Source organism: Podarcis muralis, chromosome 12 (genome assembly GCF_964188315.1).
Source record: "Podarcis muralis chromosome 12, rPodMur119.hap1.1, whole genome shotgun sequence".
Taxonomy (NCBI): Eukaryota; Metazoa; Chordata; class Lepidosauria; order Squamata; family Lacertidae; genus Podarcis; species Podarcis muralis.
Window position 1 is genome coordinate 40,477,408 of NC_135666.1, and position 22,911 is coordinate 40,500,318.

A 22,911-nucleotide genomic window follows, 5' to 3' on the forward strand; every position below is an offset into this window, starting at 1 on the left:
CCAGGAAAGAGTTAAAAAGAAAAAGCGGCGTGTTTCGCTCTGCAGAGTGGCCGGGAGGGAAAGGCAACTCCTTCCTTTCGGGTTTCCCACGCTTGTGGCGAATCAAAAGGGGGGGGGGGGCGGTTGATGTGCAAAAGGTGTCTATGTGGAGGTAGAATTAAGAAAGTAGCTTGTTTATTTTATCTCGGTGGACGCTTTGCGGTCGTGCTAGTTTGATTATCCTGTGGTGGCAATGCGAGATCAGGGTAAGAAAAACTTGTTATTGTGTGTGTGTTTTTTAAATCCAAGCAATTCCCGGTGTATCAGGGGCACGATCTCCTGAACCGTTCTTAACATGTGTAGAGAGAGACTAGTAGGTATTAACGTTGGCTTCATCTTTTAAAGCTGCTTTAAAGAAAATTCAAGGCTCGATCAATTTGAATGAAGCACAGGTAGTTACAATATCGTCACTTCCAGTTCCTTACTATGTCATTTATGTAGCTGTCCATCAGTTATTGACTGAATTAGAGGCAAATCGTTAAATTTGAGCACTTCAGACTTAATATGTGTCACCCACTACTTTGGTTGGTTGGTTGATCAATGTCTGGGATGTACATGTAAAGTGCAGTAATGTTTAAAACAGCTTAAGTGGAAATCCCTTTATCTTAAACTGTTTCAGATACTTTGTGCTGTTCGAATCTGTTAATTTATGTAAAGATTTGTTTATAAGGAGTCTGCAACTACAGTGCAGTGTGTATGTGAATAGTCAGCAGACAAATGCATTAGATATCTATGTAAAAGTATTGAGTAGTTGATCGTGTGATAACTTGTTGGGCGCGCACTTTGTTTTCCCATACAAACTCATTTTGTATGCAGTAAAATTTACCACAAATAACAATGTGAAGCACTACTCTAATAAACTAGTAATTCTTTGGGAGTTAAAATATTGAGAAATAATTTAGAACATATACAAAGCACAGAAATTATGAAGTTACAATTTCATACCTTACTGAACAATTCCATATATTAAACAAACAAAAAATAATATCTTCCTAAACACACTTAGGTAGCAATCACATGTACAGTAAAGACTGAATTGCTTGAAACTTCTGAATAAACATGAATAAGATTAGGTTGCATAGCACCAACTTTTTATTGAATTTGGATGAAAATTATTTTCATGTATCCCTCCAACTTTGGCCCCTATTTATATCTATTTTCTTACACACAGGAATCCCATTGTTTTTTGTCCCTCAGTGAAATGGTATTCTCAGAGGCTCCTCCTGGTGTTTTATGATGTAGTGTACTGATTGATTTATTACAGTTTGATTATTTTCATATATGTATTTAAACTTGAAAAAGAGTTAAGAAGTATTCAGTGCTGTATTAACAAGTAAACTAATATTAAAGCTGGACATTTTGATGAGCGTTACAGCAGCTTTGCATTTTAACTACTTGCCAGATATTCCATGCAGGTCAGGCTGTGGGTTGATAGAGGAAGAATGTGGCCTCTTCTGTCCTTCATCTGCCACTTGCTTGGTCTCCGTGCTGGCCACAAAGGAAGTGAAGCCACTTATTCCTTGGCCAGCAGGAAAGACCAAGAAAGTGGAGAAGGGACAGAGAATACCATGTTCCTCCTTTACCAGCTTGCTTGGCTTCCATGAATCCTCTTCCTTCCCAGTCATCACATGTCCAGCATAGAAATGAAGAGGGCTGGTGGACGAGGCAGGTAACATTATGTCCCCCCCCCCAGGTGATTGCATTTCTAAAGTGCAAATGATTTTACTAACCTGCTTTTTACTTCTAAGATGGGCTTGCAAAGGAAAGATGGAGTTCTCCATCATCCATCAGCCTCATGAATAAATAAGCAAATGAGTGTAAAAACTTGCAAGCTAATAACTGACAGTTGTATTGTGATACTAAATCATGATAAAGTTATAATTCCCCCCCCCCCCCAATATATGGAGAAAGTTTGGCATTCACAGTGGTACCTCGCAAGACGAATGCCTCGCAAGACAAAAAACTCGCTAGACGAAAGGGTTTTTTGAGCTGCTTCGCAAGACGATTTTCCCTATGGGCTTTCTTCGCAAGACGGAAACGTCTTGCAAGTTTGTTTCCTTTTTCTTAACACCGTTAATACAGTTGCGACTTGACTTTGAGGAGCAACTCATAGAACGCGGTGTGGTGGCCTTTTTTGAGGTTTTTAAAGCTTTTTGAGGTTTTTGAAGCTTTTCCAAAACTTTCCCGACACCGTGCTTCACAAGACGAAAAAAATCGCAAGACGACAAAACTCGCGGAACGAATTAATTTCGTCTTGCGAGGCACCACTGCATATGAATTCCAAAGTATATCTGAAATTAGAACTAGTACACCTGTAAATCCAGATATTTTGTTTCTTTTTATGAAACATCATTGTCTTAGAAAACGTTGTAATTTTTTTCCACTTTATGTGGGTGCACGGCATCATCTAAGTCAAGGGTACACAACCTGCGGCCCTCCAGATGTTGTTGGACTACACCTCCCATCAGCCTTGATCACTGTCTGTGCTGTCTGGGGCTGATGGGAGTTGTGGTCCAGAAACATCTGAAGGGCCACAGGTTGTGCACCCCTGACCTAAGTTAGGTATGGTTGGCTCACTAGTAATTTCTTTCTCCCTTCCTCTTGCACCCTACAATTCATTTCTAAATAAAGATGGCTAGCTAGGCCCAAGCGATATATTGATATATTGCCCATGACTGCTATGAGGAGCAGACCGTGATGGTGGCCTCATTCAGTGGTATATCGCTGGTGAAACCACTACTGCTCCTGAGTCCCTCTGCTAGCCAGTGTCTGCTAGAGATAGTCAAGAACTCCTTCCTCCAGTGGGTGATGCTAACAGAGGGACTCAGGAGTGGCAGCGGTTTCACCAGCAATATATCGCTGAGTGAAACCATCATCCCACTCTGCCCTCATACAGCGCAGGCATCAATACAGCTTGTTCTTCCCTCTGCATCTTTAAACTACTTGACTGAGGAGTATGCAGCTGCCCTTGCCTCAGTTGAGCAGTTAAAGGAGTCCCCAGCCCAGTGCTGGCTCCCACAAGTCAGAGGCAGATTGGGGGTGGGGCTCTGTGAAACTTCTCAGCTGAGGGAAGCATGGTTGCCGCTCCCCGCAGTGAGCAGTTAAAGGAGCCCGGGTGCTCGGCCTACTCCAGGGCTAGGGGGGAGAGCACCAGGGCTGTCTCAGCTGTGGAGGGGGAACCTTCCCATTCTCCAGCTGAGCTGCTCAAATAAACTGCTTTGCCCTAGCCCAAAAGCACCTGGGTGAAGCCACCTCAGCTCTCAAGGTGAGAGCTGGGGCAGTTTCACCTGGTGTCTCACGGGCAGAGGTCAATGCATCTTGTTTTTTCAACATCGCGGTATATCATCAAACTGCGATGTTTGGCTGGTGATACACCGCAGTGTTGAAAAACTGATATCGCCCAGCCCTAAAGAAGGCAGGGGGAATCTATAACCCCTTTTAATCCCTATTTTTTCTGTAAAGAAGAATAACCAGGAACACAAAAGCTAAAGTATTAGCAATCATTGATGATAATTGCAGTGTTTGCTTGGGTAGTTTTCCCTCTTCTGCTCATAGGGCAGTTGGTTGTAAATCACCACTGTGCGGGGTGGGTGGGTGACTATATGAACAATATTTTTCTTTGGCCTTCAGATTATCAGTACAGTCATACCTCAGGTTACAGACGCTTCAGGTTGCGCGTTTTCGGGTTGCGCACCATGCTGAATCCAGAAGTACTGGAATGGGTTACTTCCGGGTTTTGGCGCATGCACAGAAGCGCTAAATCACGCTTTGCACACGCGCAGAAGCGCAGAAGCGCCAAATCGCAACCCGCACAAACACAGACACGGCACTGCTGGTTGCGAATGCTGCGGGTTGCGAATGTGCCTGCCGCATGTATCACACGTTTGCAACCCGAGCGTCCACTGTATTTAATTTAGATTTTCATTGAAGTAAGCAGGAATGAAGCATCAAATGAGAAAGTTGGATATGCAAGCATTTAGTAACTGAATTTGAATAATTTTGAGTGGTTGTTATCCAGTGATTTGGTGAAACTGCAGTATTTAATAACATGGTGTAATATTTTAAGATAGGTTAGGAGCAGACAGCCATCTTTTCAGGAATGTTTGGAAATGCCTCTGTAGTTGTAACAAACAAGAGAAGTTGGTGCAATCTTTTTCCTTGTTTACATTTTGGCATTGAGTTGAAAAATAAGAAGAGCAACAGATTTGCCCATTGTTGAATATTTATCTTGTGTACACTTTAAGACTTACATATTTTTGTTAGAGGAGCTATATAAAGAAAAGTAAGCATATATAGTCTTATTAAAGTCAGAGCATTATAAAGATTAAAACATTTAATCAGCACATTTCTTTTAATTTATCAGGACTTAAAATATCTAACATTTGACTCCTATAAATGCAAGGAATATTGATTCTTTTTTGCGGAAAGTGTCTAAAGGACTTTTCCTATAAAAGATTGAAATGTAGTAATGAACACTTCATTTAAAATTTAATAAATAAAAGTAAATTGTCTGGTATTCAAATAGCTGCTTAGGCTCATGAAAGGAGCTTGTGATAATAAAAGCTGCTCTTCATGCTTTACAACAAACTTCCTTTGCAATTCCCCTCAGTTTTAAAAGCTATTTATTTGCCTTATGACATTTGAGTTGGGGTGGCGTCTGGTTGCAAGCTGTACTAAGCTCACTAGCTGCATAATTCTTTTTATCTTGATAATGGTTTATGTCCTTCTCAAAGAGGCTTAAGGTGGAGCAACCAATTTTATGGAAACAGAAGTTAGCAAGAAATTGTAAAATACAGTGGTGCCCCGCAAGACGAACGCCTCGCAAGACGGAAAACCCGCTAGACGAAAGGGTTTTCCGTTTTGGAGGCGCTTCGCAAAACGAATTTCCCTATGGGCTTCCTTCGCAAGACGAAAGCCCATAGGGAAATCTCCGGGACAGCGGGGAAGCGCAGCGCGTCTTCCCCACTGTCCTCGGACCTCCTCCGAAGCCTGGCGGTGAGGCGGGGACACCTCCTCCCGCCGCCCGACTTCGGAAGGATGCTCCGAAGCCGGACGGCGGGGCGGGAACACCTCCTCCCGCCGCCCGGGTTCGGAAGGATGCTCCGAAGCCGGGCAGCGGGGCGGGAACACCTCCTCCCGCCGCCCGGGTTCGGAAGGATGCTCCGAAGCCTGGCTGCGGGGTGGAGAGACCTTCTCCCCGCGCCAGCCTTCGGATGGCTGTCCTGAAGACTTGGGGTGGGAGAAGGGTTTTCCTTCCCACCGCCAACATTCAGAATGCTGTTCTGAATGTTGGCGGTGGGGAGGAAAAACCCTCCTCCCACGCAAGCCCCTGGAACAGAGGAAAAGCGCTGCGCGCCTTCCCCTCTGTTCCCGTACCTGTCCTGAAGGCTTGCGGTGGGGAGAAAAGCCCTTCTCCCCACCACCAGCCTGGCAAGCGGTTTCCATAGGAACGCATTAATTGATTTTCAATGCATTCCTATGGGAAACCGTGCTTCACAAGACGAAAAACTCGCAAGAAGAAAAAACTTGCGGAACGAATTAATTTCGTCTTGCGAGGCACCACTGTATTTAGTAAGCATTTTTAAATGCTGCAGGAATAACCAGTTTGGCCAAATTAGAAAGTTTTATGGTATCGCCAGAATATGTGCACACTTGGAACGTTGGTGGAGCTTGGGACAAAGGTTTCCACCCACTGGGAATGCTACTTTTATGTGGTATTCGGACTTGTTAGATGTATGTTGTATGTAAGCTAAGACAGTGATCAGGCGAAGGGCAGAAGGTAGTAATAGGATTCAAGTTTGTTATATTACTTGAAATCAAAACATGAACCTTGATTTGTGTCAATAACGTATGACAGGATTGTGGTGCCTGAATACTCCACTATCTGGAGGTGCATGCCTGGAGATCCTTGGATCTTGTCAGTTTTCACACACTAGAACAGATCCTGTAGAATTCTATCCATTATATTTTATCTGCACAATCAGAATGAATTTCAGGAACCAAAAAGTCGTATTGAAAAATACAGTTTTCAAGCTGTCTGGCCCCATACTGGCAAATAGCCATTCCATTTTGGCATCTGTAAACCTGTTTAAGGAGCCATTTGGTGCCTGGCTTATATATCTGAGCTTCTGGCACTGGACTGTGTACAGATGATGAACCATGGGGCAATGTACTCTCAGCAACTTGTCCACATCAAGAGGGTTGGACTGGAATGGTTTTTAAGGGCAGTTTCATGTAAAACATGCTACAGTCATCAATCTTCATGGTTATAAAGGCATCGCTTATTACATTTTTATTTCACCTTATCAGAACTTTGGGCTGCATATAGGGTTGCCATTCTCAGCCCTTGTTTCTTCAAACTTAATCAGTGTTAGTTTATGGTTGAGAGGAGGCTGAATCTGGGTTTTCTTGGTACTGGTCCAACACTCTACCCACTACACCAAACTAGTGACCTATGAATGATGATTGTTGACCTAATCCATATCTTAGAGATGTTCACAACCATTCACCAGGCACATTGTGTAAAAGTATGTTTCTGCAGTCTGGACTTTGTGATTCAGTGATGGCTCCAAGAGCACCCACAGCTGAGAATCTATATAACTAGGAGGATTGAATACTATCTATTATTATTTTTACCCCTCAAGTTGCAGTATTTGCTGATCATTGCTCCTTCCAAGTGTAAGCTTGTTTTGTGCATTTTGAAAGTAGGAATGAATGAGGCAACACAAACTTTTAGGTGTAAGACTTATAGCAGTCTTAATTGAAATCCATACACGCAAGCAAGATATCTTTATTTATTTATTTATTTATTTATTTATTGAATTTATATACCGCCATATACCATAGGTTTTTAAAGCCCTATTTCCAATGTTGCAGTACTCATTTGTCAAACAATAAACTCTGAGCTCTTAAAATTATTATCTGTATTAGTATAGAAATTTGTAGTATCATAGAGATCCAGATAGAAAACAGCTAAGCTATTCATGTTTTTAGTGGGAAACTTCTATGTTGGAGCTGAATAGATGTTTCTCAGGTGAGCTGGGTTTTGCTAACCTGCTTGACAAGGATGAAGCTATATAAAGGAAAATGTTGTTGTTTGAGGTTGAGGAAACCATTTCATTCTTCCAAAGTTACAAGTAGCCATTACGATAAGTGGAGAAGCAACCAGAGTCTTGTTACACCCATCCTTTCTGTATAGTATCAGTTTCATTTTGTCCAGGATGTAGAAAGGTGCCACTGAGCTGAGTAAGGCCTGATTAATGCAGAACAGGATGTGAAATAGTTGGCGATCCAGTGGAATAATTCTGAGGAAATTCTTAAGCAGTCAGACAGGATTTATATGCAGTGTTTATGTTGACTCTGGAATATGTCCCACTGCATTAAATGTTTAAATGGTAAGTGTCCTTCCAGCATTTACCGCCAGAGGCTATGGGAGACATAAGTAGTCCCATGAGGAAACTCTGTGCTGTAAAGGACTTAACATCAGTCTACTTAGGCACTTGTATACCAGTATTATTTCCTAAGAGACCTGCTGTGGTCCACAGGTTCAGCATCAGAGTGGCAGTTAGAAGATTTTAGAACTAGGGGAATGCTTGTAGCACTTTTTTGACAGCAGTTTGTATACCCAGCAACAGAGAAAAGCTGCGAGAGACCAAAGCAGCAGTCCTGTGAGGAAGCCATGGCCTATGTGAGACCTAATATCCAACTACTCTTAATCAGTAATTTCTAGGAGATTCAGCTAGAGTGAAAATTGGAATATATAAGAACTAGAGATAAAACCATATACACCTTTGCCTTGCCCTAAAAATTGTCGCCTTTTTAAAGTATTTTAAATATATTGTAAACCACTTCAGCAAGTTCAGTTAGTAGGCAGGATTTAAGTACAATGAATGGGCCTTCCATCTTCACAAGTATTTAGTCACAAAGAGCTGTGTGTGTTTTAAAAGGTAGCTGATGATGACCAATCCAGGATCCAGAGCATTCCACAGTCCACATGAAAATGGTAGTGAATATTAGCTGGGTTTAGGCAAAGACGAGAATCTTGTTGGCACCACAGAACAGCAAGGATGGGCTTGGTCCCCATGGTTGCTGATTTCAGATTTGGCAGACATGTTAAATGTGACCTTGCATTTTCTTGTTTGCAGTGATATAGTGTCATAAAGAAACCTTATGTAGGTAGGGGTGTAATTAGAATGACAAGCTGGCTCTACCTCATTTTTCATGTTCTTGCTGCCCTCCACATGTTGGAGGACAAGTGTGTGTGGCAGGCATTCTGCTGTACATGTGGAGACTTGCTATACAAGTTAGAATCCTGATCTGGATTGTGTTGTGACTGTTATGCAGGGTTACTGTGCTGATGTGACATATAGAATGCTTGTCATCACACAAATGTGGCAGCCCCCCACACTTCAGGAAATGCCACCTAACATTCATGGGCAAGGGGCAACTATTTCTACTCCCTCCTAGCATGTTTGTGGAAGCACTTTGAATGTGATCATCTAGATTTTGAACAAACACTTGTTGAAACTGTTGTTGTTCTGTAAATATATTGCAGAAACAATTTATATATTTGTTCAACAGTATTTAAAGTTGCAGGCTGCAATAAAACAATTAGGATTTGAATTTGATACTGTTTCTTAGATCAACAAATTATTATTCTTGTGAATTGTCTTTTTTAAAGTTGGGGCATGCATGAGAATTGGTAACCAGAGGGTAGACAATGACAGATGAGTTAAGGGAGAAAGTGGGTATTTTTGTAGAAGTTGCTATGTAGAGCAGGTAGAATTCAGTTGGAGTTATTGTAGCAGACAAACTGGAAACCTGTACTAACATGCCGGGGGGTGGAGGGAATGTGGTCAGTGAAAAACTTTCTATCCCTCTGCTTACTCAAGTCTTTTGCCAAATGTCTCTAACAGGGTTTTTGGTTAGTACACAAAAACCCAGCAGTTGCTGTGTCTGCAATCTGCGATAAAGCAGGCTTGTTGCAGCAACTGATAAGTTCCTGTGCAAACCAGCTCTGTTGGATCAACTTGCAAAGAGGCCTGATAAATGGTGTGGCATAGCAATTCAGGTTGAGCCACATTTGGGTCAAAGGAGAGGGGAATTAACAGATCATCCACCCCCACCCCCCTTGACATCATTGGTCCTCCCATAAACATTCTTGGTCCTCTACCAAGTACATTGCCTTGGAATATCACTTGCAGAGGGCTGAGTTATTGAAGTTCATGGTCAGTTGACTTCAGTCTGTCAAAATATGAGAGATTCCCAGACCAACCTACCCAACTCTTTATCTCCTTATTCTACCCTATACCTAGCACATACTCATCAGCCTCTGTTGTTGGGCAAGCTGAAATGGTCAGTGCTATAACATGTGCACGCAGTGTTTCCCAACCTTGTGCCTCCAGCTGTTTTTGAACTACAACTCCCATCATCCCTGACTAGCAAGACCAGTGGCAAGGGATGATGGGAATTGCAGTCCAAAAACAGCTGGAGGCACAAGGTTGGGAAACACTGCACTAGAGAAAGATTTCTTAGCTATTTTGTATATTCCAGTCCCAGTGACAATACAACCTGTGGAGTCCACCAGATAGGCACCACTGCTATCCACAGAGACAGGCAAGGTCTGTAGTAGTGTGCCTAAAGCTATTTTTAATGTGAATAAAATAGTTAATGGGTCACAAGAGCTTCCTTAGTTGTTAGTTGGCACGTTAAGTTTGGTTATATGATGAACCTTAATTCCATCTACTGTGAGGTATACAATGTCTAGCATAATTGAGCTAATCTATCTATGCTGGAGGGATTCTCTTCTGAAGACTGCTAAAATGCACTGTATTTTTCGCCCTATAGGATGCACTTTTTCCCCTCCAAAAATGAAGGGGAAATGTGTGTGTGTCCTATGGGGTGAATGCAGGCTTTTGCTGAAGGAAGCTCTCTGCAAGCCTTGGGAGCCCGCGGGAGTTCCCATTGGGCTCCTTAGGCTTGCGGATAGCAGCCTGCATCTCGAAGCCCGGGGCTGGTTTGGAGGCTTGCGGTGGGGAGAAGCGCGCTTCTCCCTGCCGCCAGCCCCACAAGCTGGGGGGCAGCAGGGAGGCGCAGCGCGCCTTCCCGCTGTCCCCCGACGCGGTTTGGAGGCTGGCAGATATCCGCAAGGCATGGGAGCCCGGCAGGAAGTCGCGACGGTCTCCCAAGGCTTGTGGAGAGCTGCCTGTTCTGGGGTCGGGGGAAGCTCAGGTTTCCTCCGCCCCAGCCCCGTGCCTGGGGGGGGAAATAAAATTTTCCCCCTTTATTTCCCCCCCTCCAAAACTAGGTGCGTCCTATGGGGCGACAAATACGGTAACATTCAATTTATGAATTGCTGTGAAGAGAGAAGAGAAGACCAGGCATGTCCAAAGTCCGTTTCGGGGGCCTAATCCGGCCTGATTTAATCTGGCCCCCGCGGTAGTATTTCACCTCCTCAACAACTTCAATCCTAAAAAAAAGCTCAACAACTTGTTGGCTCTCACGCATGACGCATGTTCACTTCATCAAATCTGGCCCTCTTTGAAAAAAGTTTGGGCACCCCTGAAGTAGACGCATACCTAATTTGAATGGATATATTTTATTGCCTAACAATTTTATTGCCTAACAGCAAAAAAAAATGTGGTCACTAATTTCTGAATACTGTTTTGTGAAACAGGTTATTTGAGTTGAAGGCACATCGAGGTTCACATCCTGGAATCGTCTTTTTAAGAATCTGAAACAAGGGACTCCTTTCTAGTTTGGACATGGCCAACCGAGGAGCAACTAGACCCAATGGGCCTAATGCTGGAAATAAAATATGTCAATTCAAGTTAGTTCTTCTGGGAGAATCTGCAGTTGGCAAATCAAGTCTGGTGCTTCGTTTTGTAAAAGGCCAGTTTCATGAGTTTCAAGAGAGTACGATTGGAGGTGAGAAAATGTTGTGTATCTATGTATATCACTGTATATTTATTGGGAATTGTTACTGCTGTCAATCCAAAATCAAATTTCATTGGACAATAGCAAACATTGCACAAGCAAACTTCCCCTTCTCTCTCCTCCCTTGCTGTAATCCTCCCCATGCCACCAAATTTGCTCTAGAAGGCCATCCAAAGCAGATTTTAAGGTGGGGGACATTCCATCAAAGATTTCTTGTTTTGATGGCAAGGTGGACCTGTTGTATTTTATCCAGTGCTTTAATTATTTTTATTTGCCCCATATTTTTGTTATGTTGTGAATATTGCATTATCTTGAATTTTTCTGTTGATTAAAAGGTAACTTTTAATTTTAAGCTTCTGCTGTAACAGGTTTGTGGAAGCTTGAGTTGTGTAGAAATCAAGGTGTACACATACAGCACTCTTCCCCATTGTAATGCCCCCTAGTGTGTCCTGGCTGGGGGGGTTGAAGACGTATGGAGGGTGCCAGGTTGGTGAAGCCAATCTACAGCTGACAACAGATACTTGCATTAAAGTTTTTGAAAGACAGGGGTAAATGGGTTTAATAGCTCACTCAAAGATAGTAAGATAGGAAACTTCCTAGTAAAGTGTGAGGTGGTGCTTTGTGTGCAAAATGTATTATTGTTCTTTCTTTTAAAAGGAGTTGCCTCCTTCATTGAGGAACTACAGCTCCTACATAAAGATCTGGGCTAGTTGTGGCATGGGTGTATGAGCTCATAGCTACTTTAATTCGTATTCAGCTTCTTTAAAACTAGATGCTGCCTAACACCTGTAAAAAAGGTAAAAGACCCCTGGATGGTTGAGTCCAGTCAAAGGCATCTAAGGGGTGTGGCACTCATCTTGCTTCAAGTCGAGGGAGCCTGTTTGTCTGTTGGTATGCCGTTCATTGTGTTCCTGAAAACAGCTGTAAGTCTGAGTCCTGTTGTGCTGCCCTCTGGACACCAACCACTATATAACACCAAGGTCACAGGTTCAATCCCTATATGAACCAGCTGCATATTCCTGCATTGCTAGATGATCCTTGTGGTCCCTTCTAACTCTACAGTTCTATGATTCTACGATATACAACAGCATTTGTGAGGTCATTGTGCCTAACTCGTACTTCCCAAGATATATAAACTCTGCCAGAGGGGTTTGTCTGTTTCAAGAACCCATCATACCTCTCAGAATTAAGGCTTGTATGTTGTATATGTGACCAGGCTTTCCTGATTAGAGCAACTGTAGTATCCTACCTAATTGTTTTTTCTTGGCTTTGTTTTTTGCAGTCTTCAGATGACTAGACCATAAAAATGTACATAATGAACATAAGATTTTAGTTCAGTTCATTCATTTTCAGCTTTGTATTCTCGTTATAAAAAGCACACCTAGACATTCGGTTGTTGCATCCATAACCATCTAGGTGCTGTTTAGCTCCTAGCTTTCATATCTCAGTTTCTAACACTGCTCCAGGTGTTGTTAGACCCCCAATAACATCTGGAGAGCCACAATTTTGCATACCTGTTTTCCCCTACTACTGCTCCTTCCTCCCTGCAGCCCACAGTGTCCTCTTCAAATCTGTTCCCGCAGATCCTGAGCTGATTTGGAGTGGCACTGGGGGCTGCATTGGGGGTGGGAATCTGTGGCTCTTGTGATTTTGCTACCTCTTTCCCTCATCATATATGCTGCAGTTGATGGGAGTTGGGAGTCAACATCTGAATTCCACACACTATATTCATCTCCTGGCAAAAAAGAAAAAAAGAATGTTCTACATATGAAAACATTTCTTTGGTTTTCTACTGCGATGTGGGATTGTAATTTATTTTTTAACGTTAAGTGGTTTCCAGATAAAATAAAATGTAATGAGCATACGTAGAGTCACAAACCCTATTGCTTTATTTTCTCTTTAGCTGCTTTTCTAACACAGACCGTATGTCTTGATGACACAACAGTAAAATTTGAGATTTGGGACACAGCTGGTCAAGAACGATATCACAGTTTGGCACCAATGTATTACAGAGGAGCCCAAGCAGCTATAGTTGTATATGATATAACCAACGAGGTAATGTGTGAACTAAACTGAATGAATCTGCTTACTTTTTTAGTGTTGCATTTGTTATTGAGGTATTCGTGAATTGCTTTTAAAAAGGGGAAATTCTTAATAGTTCTGTTTTTATGTTCTAAGTTCAATTTACGGCCAGTTTCTGGCTGACTGATTTGTTTTTGTTTGTTTGTTTGTTTTGCGATAACTTTATTTTCGGTATACCTTTCATAATGTAGGTTGATTCTTTAGCAGAGTTTCATGGATTGTTTTAAAACTCGTATTTTATTTTAAATTTGTTGAATCCTGTTTTGATTTTGTATAAAGTAAAATCATAATTTAAAGGCTGCATTTGAAGCCTTATCTAAATAGTAATCTTTAGTCATCTTCAAAATTCAATTGATGCAAAGAGGATTTCCTCCTCAAGTAAATATACTGTATTTTTTGCCCCATAGGACGCACCGGCCCATAGGACGCACCTAGTTTTTTTTGGGGGGGGGGGGGAAATAAAGAGAAAAAAAATTCCCCCCCAGGTGCGGGGCTGGGGCGGGGGAAGCCCGAGCTTCCCCCGACCCCAGCCCCCAGAACAGGCTGCTATCCACAAGCCGTGGGAGAGCTTCGCGCGGCTCTCCCACAGCTAGCGGAGGGCTGCGTGAAGCCCAAAGCTTGGGCCGTGCTGAGCTCAGCGCGCCCCAAGCTTCAGGGTGCCGGGAGCTGCGTCTCCCACGGCTAGCGGATAGCTTCCTGAAGCCTGGAGAGCGAGAGGGGTCGGTGCGCACTGACCCCCCTCGCTCTCCAGGCTTCAGCGAAAACCTGCATTCGCCCCATAGGACGCACACACATTTCCCCTTCATTTTTGGAGGGGGGAAATTGCGTCATATAGGGCGAAAAATACGGTAAGTAAAATTTAGGGGTTTGCTAATTAAAATTGTTGTAACAAAAGGGGTATGGAGAGAAGGGATAATATTATAATGTGCTTTTGGGTAATGAGCGCCCACCATTGCTCTTTTTCTAAATTCTGATTGTGGTATAAACCAATGAAAGTGGAAAATAATAAATGATCTTTTTTTTCTTTCTTTAAATGATTAACAGGAATCCTTCGCAAGAGCAAAAAATTGGGTAAAAGAACTCCAGAGGCAAGCAAGTCCTAACATTGTAATAGCTTTAGCAGGAAATAAAGCTGATTTAGCTAACAAAAGGGCTGTAGATTTTCAGGTAAGTTATGTCTCTTATATTTGATCAGAAGTTCTGGTTTTCCTAGAATATTATACAGAACTTTAAAGCCCCCTCAGTCATGCTATTGTTTTGCTGCAGGTCTTTGGCAGCACTGACCTTTTATATTGTTAACTTCTGTTGTTCATACTTCGCTTGCTTTGGAAACCACACGCACAAACTTGGGAATGCAAGTGGTTTAGAAAGCAAACTGTTTTAAGGATTTATTCTACCAGATAATCTATGTGTATGTTACAAGTAGAAAGGGCAGTTCACCCACTGCCTTGACCAACATATTCTTATTTCCTGCAAACATCTTCAATAAAATATGAGCTTTTGGGGGAAGTGGGGCAGCACAACCTTCTTTCTCACATAAATCAATATATAATGATGTAGGCAGATCTGAAGAGTACAGTGGTACCTCGGGTTACATACTTTTCAGGTTACATACACTTCAGGTTACAGACTCCGCTAACCCAGAAATAGTGCTTCAGGATGAGAACGGAAATTGTGCTCCGGCGGCACGGCAGCAGTGGGAGGCCCCATTAGCTAAAGTGGTGCTTCAGGTTAAGAACAGTTTCAGGTTAAGTACGGACCTCCGGAGCAAATTAAGTATTTAACCCGAGGTACCACTGTATAGCGTTCTCCTGTGAAGCTACTAGAAGGGATGGCAGTAAATAAGTTTGCAGTGGGGTAAGTTGAACATTATGTTTGTACGAGGATCTGGAGTTAAGGCTCCACTCATTCATGAAGCAGATAGTGGGCCTGTTTAAACCTCACAGTCTGCCTAACAAGGTTATTGAATGTATGAAAAAGGGGGGAAATACCTGTGTGTTAACTTTTAATTTGAATATAAACGCAATATGTTTAGTGAAAACAATATTGGTTGGGTCTGATACTGCAACCCCAGTGCATACACTGGAATGTCAGGGATTGAATCTGGGACCCTGTGCGTGCAAAGGAGATACTCTACCACTGAGCCTTATTCTGAAAAATTTCAAGCAGTAAAAACCTGGAAAATGTCCCTGCACACACAGTGGTTATGGGAGGGGCACATCTTTCTTTAATTCCCTATGTAATCATTTATATGGCACCTTCTATTAACTGCTTTAAAGGAAGGGTGTACAATTTATTACTGAGGGAAGCATCAACATTAGATTGAGATATGCAAGTTCGCTGCTGATTTGAATACATGCAAAATATATTCATGAATTTAGCAAATAACAAATTTGCTAGTGGTCAAGTCTTCTACAATATTCTTTCCTAAAATGGGCAATTTTAGGAAAAATTTCAGTGTTTTGCCAAATATTTATATGTTGAGAATAGTTAGTTTGACTTTAGACTTGCCTCTCTGGATAATGTTACTGCTAGCCTTCAGTCTCCTTTCCAAACCTGTATTTGTAGCCACAAATGTTAGAAACATGACTTTAAGACACAAAAAGCGACTGCTCTGGGCTTACGTGTCTTTGGAGCTGAAGATATTCATGGATAGTGTGTTATTCAACATAAGCTGGTTTTTCTTCCATTGTATTTTAGTGAAGGCCCAATTAAGTCTGCAAAGTGCATTTTTTTTAAGATGCATTCTGAGCCAGAAAGATAACTGATTTGTGTAAAGGTACTTCTTTCTTTGGTTGGAAGCAGGAAGTAGAGGATCCTGATGTCCTGTTGTGCAAATTGGATGTTTTCCGATACAGGCAGCACTGTAATGATGTCTGTGTCTTCTAAAGTTGCTGTGATCATAACATGCCTTTTCCATAATAAAAATAGTAGTGTGGAGAGACTTTGCATTCATAAAAAGCTTGTTTTCTGCTCCTATTTTAAGATTTCTGAATAACTGATACTGATCTTACTGCATAGTCCTATAGCTCTAGATTCCAGCATTAAGATGATGAGCTTTTCTGGGTTCTAGAAAGGTTACTTGTCAGTGGTGTTTTTGGGGGATTTTTTTAAAGTTTTACTCCTATTTTTCATTCCCACAATTGCTGCACACTTTCATACTCACCTATCATTTTCATTACGCCAGAATTGTTTAGATTTGTGATTTGCAGTATTTTTGTGTTGGTACAGATTTGTGCAGTAGCCTTTTGAAACCCTAAAGACTGATTTATTTGTTTTTTAGGGGGCAGGGAAAAGAGCTTATCAAACTTGGCATGGTGACATTTAGCCTTTGAAAAGGAACGGTAGATTCTAAGCTGGCAGTAAAAAAAATGCTGTGTATAGTCCACAACTATATGAAGAAATAATAAACTTGTATGCTTAAATTACAGGAAGCACAGTCTTATGCGGATGACAACAGTTTATTGTTCATGGAGACGTCAGCTAAAACGTCAATGAATGTAAATGAAATATTCATGGCAATTGGTAAGTAAAGCTTTAATGGAAGGTACATTTTTAAAACATATTTGTATGTGCTTCATTGAAGAGTGTGGGACTTAATAGCATTCACCAAACAAGTTATCTGATAGTAGTGCTTAATGGAGCCATTGTTTCTGAGCACTGATTTGTTTACTCAGTAAGCTTTTGCCATTCTAAATCATACATTGTTTGACCTTTTACAATGAACAAACAAGATAAATGGCAGTGTTGAGCAAAATTAGAATATTGTGAAGGAATGTACAAATCTAAAAAGCTTTATTTAGTAATATCAGGGGAATGCAGAATATTGAAAAGAAATGTAGATTTAAGGATTTCAGAGTTATGACATGACTGGTTTTCAGTCCCAAATTCTTATGAGTCTACCAGAAAACAGTCCTTTGAATGTGGAAGGCATTTCTGCTTTTGCCTTTGAGGTGGAAGGTTGCTGATTTATGGTTGCAAGGCTACATTGTATGCACATTTTGTGGGTTTTCCGAACCTTCATTAGTGGCTTTTTATAGAGCCTATAGGGCAGCTGTGGAAAGCAGGGTGGGAAAGCCTGTTGCCTGTGGGGACCACCACACATTTTTTGTTAAGTCCAGGTAAACTCTGAACTTATTTATTGGGACACTATTTGCTAACGTTTGATTTAAACAGAACCAAAACTCACATTGTCCACGTTGCGGGATAACTTCTCCATACTGGTGTGATAACCCAAGAGTACAGTGTTTTTCCTCTGCTAACTGGAGCTAGTGAAATAGAGAGTCACATATATGTTTTCCATTTTATTCTGCCCTCATTTGATTCCTTGGAGCAGGCAGTGGTTAAAAAAGCATTTCCTTAATTTCCCCTATTCTGTGAGCAATTTGTAGGAAAATAGCAAGCATTAGAGAAGTGGCCATAGGTTAAAAAAAACCCCCGCCACATTTCAGAAGAGCGGAGTAGTTTTTATACTAGGTATCTGAAAAGTTGATTTGGGGTGGGTGGGATGGAAGCAGGCTTCCCCACTCTGTGGTTTTTGTGGGCAGCAATTCATTTTAGTATGAAAAATGGTGTATCAGTGGTGCCCCTTGGAGAGTAACCAGCAAGATAGATGCAGGAACTATAGTTAGGGTAGATTGGATGGGGGTGGGGAAGAGAGAGAGAGACTTTAAGCTTGTGTTCTGGTCAGTTGGTACCAAAATTCACAGAAATTATTAAGTGCAAAGTTGATTTGACATGAATATGGGCATGTGGCGCAGAGGCTGAAGGACTTGAATATCTAGAGTTTTCTAAGCAAGCACCATTGCAGAACTAGCAAAACAGTACAGAACAGAAAGGAACAATATTGTACATCGCTTCATCATCTCTTCCTCAAAGGCCTGGTAAATTTATTACCTCTTGATTAGAAGCTCCCCTGTCAGCCACAAGAACTGTCTCTCCCAGCCCTGATGTTTTCCATACATGGCAAGGTTTGGGAGAAGTGGATTGTGTTCAGTAGGTTTTCTCCTTCACCCTTATGCCCCCAAATCTCCCCAAGATTTTGAGGCTGAAGGGGAAATGAAAGGGAAAAGTTCCATTGTACAAGTAGAACAGCAGGTTTGTATACCACCCTATGGTTTTTGCAGTCACACTGCAGTTTTTTAAGGTCCAAATGACTTGGAGGTCCCTGATTTGGTTTGGGGGTGATTCAGAGCGGTCTCACTTTGGTGCAGTGTATCACATACCTCTCTAAATTGGCCTGATTTTACTTAGGATCCCTTGCATACCCTTATATGCTTGTATAGAATTGTCATTTATTAGATGCGAATGTGTGTAGGAAACGCTTACAAAAAAAGTTTCAATGCTAGTTTTTAAAAATTACCTTTCCTTGCAGCTAAAAAGTTGCCGAAGAATGAACAACAGAATGCAGGGGCCAACTCTGTCCGAGGAAGAGGAGTAGATCTTACTGAACCAACACAACCAACTAAGAGTCAATGCTGTAGTAACTAAACCTTCAGCTGCTTTAAACTGTCTTGAATATTCTTCTGCTTCCTAACTTGTTAATAACGAAGGAATTTGGAGTGTTTAACCTGGCCCAATACAGCTTCCAAAATCGAAGAGACTTACAAAATAATCATTCTGTATTAGAAACGACTTTGTCCTAATTTTTAATAACATGCATGTATCACTGGCTGTTACGTTTCAGCAAAAGAGGGGGGAAATGGAAGCTGGATAGTCTTGCTTCAGTTGAAAGGTTTATAAACTGTATCACATGTCATTAGGGATAGAGACTGAACTACTCCATGGGTCTGCAGCTAACTGGTTAGTTCCTCAAGCTTTGGATATTGGTTACTGTTAGTGAAATAGAATTGGGATTCTCCCTTTGTGGTATGGGGGAAAAACCCTAACTATAACACACCTTCTAAAGATCCTATAAGCTTATTCACAGTATTTATGCAAAATGTTGTTTATGTGGGTATCTACCATTTAAATATACATTCCACATTTCCATAATGTAACTGCAAAATATGTGCAGCATTAACAATTTTATGGATCCTGTGCTTGCAGAACAATTGGTTTTTAGTTGTTCCACTATATGTAAATGTGTCAACCCAGTTTAAAGTAAAAATCAAGTTTAATTCAATTTTTTCCCTGTTTATAAAATGGCACAGCTAATGAATTCAACATCTAATGCAAAATTTCCCTCATCATAAACTATTGAGACATGTCCAACAAAAACTAGATATCGTGATTTTGGTTTTAATCACTGTTGACCATAACACAATTATCTTTCCCCTAAGAATAAAATCAGTCAGTGCACTAACAATTATGTACATTCAACTTGATTTTAAATTGGGATATTAATGTACTGTAAATAGGGTACTGCATTGTAGTCTACATCTGTTTAATACTCTGTACTATTTAAGAGTTGCTTAAAAGTATACAATATGTACAGTTACTTTCAAGAGCTAACATTTCTTTTCCCCACATCTCAAGGGGATTAAGTTCTTCCTTAATGGCTAGAACAGTAATAAATGATGCTCCTGTACATGTAACATAAGTACTACTGTCTGTCTGTAATGAAATCTGCAACTTTGTTTTCCAAAGTCCATTTTATTTTGATCTGTCCAGTATATTGCACTAATTCTTTAGTTATTTTCATTATATGAAATCTACCAAGTGTCAGAAAAGATGATTTAATCTATTTAAATGTTGAACTGCTAGCAGAAACTTACATGTGCAGATTGTAAATTTGCAGTAATTGGGCTTAGCAAGGAAAATGACAGTTCACCAGTGTTTAGTTTTATATTGAGGTGCTCAGGTTTGAATAAAGTGGTATAAAAAAGGAAATAATTGTAATCAGTCTTTTTTTAATACAAAATAACTCACTTTGTGAATTTATTGTGGCAGTTTCTTTTATCATAAAATGGGTGAACTGTACTATAGCTTTCCTCACTTGAACTATCCTCCTAAGCACAGTATACATGCTAAATATAAGTGGGTATTTTATCACATCCATTTAAGAGTGCTATCAGAACAGTAATATTATCTCTGGAACCTGCTTTTAGTGCAGCTTCTACAAGGTGCTTACTAATATACTTAGCTGCAAGGGCATAAAATGTCCTAGAATTGATTTCTGAATCTTCTGATATTTGTGAAGATTCAGAACTTTCAGGTTCAGGTTCTTCTATATTTATCGCAAACTCTGGGGTTAGAGTTTGTTCTGTGCTTTCATGAGTTGTATCATCACTTAAGTCCCATGAGCCAGAAACTTCTAAAGTGGTTTCTGATTCTTCCTCCTCCTCCTCTTCTTCTTCTTCCTCTGCTGCTGCTTCTTCTTCCTCTGCTTCTTCTTCTGCAGCTTCTTCCTCATCTGCTTCTGATTTTTCCTCAGCTTCTGATTTTTCCTCTGCTTCTGATTCTTCCGCTGCTTCTTCTGCTTCTTCCTCTGCTTCTGATTCTTGCTCTGCTGAGGAACCTGACTGAACCATCTCTTCTTCTTGCACAACGCTGCTTGAGGACCTTAAATTTTGTAAGTCAATATCTGCCAAAAAATCTTTATTTAAATACCATGAATAGAATTCAGTTTCCAAATCATTCGAAGGTAACTCGGAGCCTTTGGGCATGCGGGCTTTCTTCAGTTGGGAGCGCTGATACTTTTCCAGATAAGCAGAAAACATTGTTAATGTCAATAGTACTGCTTCACTTTTATCCAGAACTTCCCAGAGTCCATTAGAAGCTAAAATAAGAAATTGGCATGAATCGTCAACAGGAAAGGAGATTGTATGTGGTACCGGAATGACAGTATTTTTCAGCTTTGGATTGCCGTGGTGGCCAAGGCCCCGAGTGCTCTTGATAAGTCCTTCTATCAGTCCTTTGGGTTCATTGCTGCTGATATAGCCACCATTCTTAAGAACACGGATCCTTTCTTCTCTAGAATAAGTGCTGTGTTCTTTAGTAACCCAATAGCTTTTCCCATTTTTGCATAAAACAGCATGAACATTGCCTACAATTAAAAAACACATACACAACTTATCACTGTATAACATAACTGAATTTATCTTTGAAAGCACTTAAAACTTCAGCTGTTGCTTTTCCTCTACACGTTATGCTGCGCAGATTCTATACACAATTCATGTTCTGCCATCTTTCATCATTCATGGAGATAACCAGTCTAAAGCTGGATTCTAGGCACATCAAAGAAGCATTTCAGTTCAAAGCATTGTAAATTTAAACAGGGAAAGCAGGTAGAGAAAAACGGGACTCTTGTGTCACCATCTGGTGGCACAATGTTATATCGCACACACCACGCATATAAATCACTTTTTCTTTACAAGTCTAGCTGAGTCCCAAGTGCTCAGTTTATCTTACCTACCCTTCTCCCACGATTCCAAGTCAAGTGCCACTTTCTACAGACCTAAATTACTACATCCATAGGCTGAAACTAGACAGTGAGAGCCCGTGGGACGCAAATGGCAAATTTGATCCATCTTACCATTTTGACGAATAGCAAACTCGGGTGGTTCAATGCCGATAGGTTTGGATACAAAACAGGGCCACTAAGAAATGAGGGTGTACTGGCATATTAGAAGAGAGCCATGAAGTATGTAGAAATGTCACATCCGTTTACAAAACCAAAATAGTAAAAAGCTCAAATAGCCCCATGAGGACTGGGTGTGCTTATTGGTTGGCCTGTGAGAAGCATAGAATGTGTGAAGTTGGAGAAGAAAAATGGGAAGAGTGGTGGTGGATTTTCCTGATCAAATCATTTGTACATCTTGCAGTACCCTAGATGGAAACATGGCTAGAGCAGGTTCCACTGGCAATATCTAGTAAGGCCCTCTCCATCCTGGTATTCTCCAGATGCATTAAGCTAAAACACCCCACTGGCTCAAGACAGCATGGTCCCAATGCTTAGGGATGATGGGAGTTGTGTAGCGTAAGGCATCTGGAGGGAACACATTTGGGGAAGGCTGTTTTAGTTGTGCAAAATAGTTTGCATCCATCTGTCTCAAGAGACAGTGGAGCGCACTTCTAGGGGTGAAGTCAAAACCACTGTGTTAGCAGCACCGAAGTGACCTCTCCAGGCAGTGTGTATGGAAGTTGTCCTGGGCTACCCAGACAACAAGACCCCCTTCTCACCCTCTCTGATGTAGTCCAAAGGAAATCATAGCTATACGTTTGGCACCAACCTGGCTGCAGTTGTTGTCAGAAGGAGGTGTGCAAGGCACTATCCAACCATATTGGGGACTCTGCTCCAGATTTGTGTTTATTCCTTAGCCTTCTCTTCTCCCCAAAATACCCCGCAAGGCAGCGGAAGTTTAGGATCAGTTTTCCTTTTCCTAGATGGGCTGCCTTCCCAGCTTGAGGAGCCCCATCTACCCCTCACTTCCCTCTACGGCCCATGTAGAAACCACCTTTTTGACCATTGGTCTCTGCTCAATCTGCCGGAGCCTTTCTTCCCATGCAAGGGAAGTCCCTAACTCGCTGAGGGTTTCAGAGCCCTTGGCTACATCCAGTCGAAGTCATTCCCAGGATGTGGCCACTGCCACAGGCTGACAGCTTCTAGGAGCCACAGGTGAGAGCTGAGTGGAGGGTAGGGACCAAAGGTGGACAAACTACCCTAGAAGGAGCGCAATGTGTCCCCCACCAGAGGTACTACTCCTCCCCTAACACCCCATTACACCTCTGTAGGATCACAATTGTATTGAGATTCTCAGTGTCCAATGAGGGGAGACAAATGTGCAGTACAGTGACATGGCAAAAAGCTTTGTACAATTAGACATAAGGATTGCTGGATCAAGCCAATCTGTTCTCAGTGGACACCTAGATGATGATGACACGACAAAACATCAAACATTAAAAACTTCCCTA

The 22,911-nt window shown here is 41.5% G+C and overlaps 2 protein-coding genes across 2 annotated transcripts in view; one reads left to right on the top strand and one right to left on the bottom strand.

Moving 5' to 3' along the window:
- The first annotated feature begins 120 nt into the window (after window positions 1-120).
- RAB5A (RAB5A, member RAS oncogene family) lies at window positions 121-19,890 on the top strand. The gene is made up of 6 exons (XM_028750106.2): window positions 121-245; window positions 10,715-10,965; window positions 12,878-13,029; window positions 14,101-14,223; window positions 16,488-16,581; window positions 18,431-19,890. Exons 2-6 carry the CDS (start codon window positions 10,803-10,805, stop codon window positions 18,544-18,546), a joined length of 648 nt encoding a protein of 215 aa, XP_028605939.1. The 5' UTR covers window positions 121-245; window positions 10,715-10,802; the 3' UTR covers window positions 18,547-19,890.
- The window catches only part of PP2D1 (protein phosphatase 2C like domain containing 1), a 12,729-nt gene continuing 9,705 nt past the window's right edge, over window positions 19,888-22,911 (bottom strand). Inside the window, exon 3 of the mRNA XM_028751174.2 lies at window positions 19,888-21,043. Coding sequence (XP_028607007.2) covers window positions 20,025-21,043 — 1,019 coding nt within the window. The 3' untranslated portion in view covers window positions 19,888-20,024. The remainder of the gene's footprint in view (window positions 21,044-22,911) is intronic.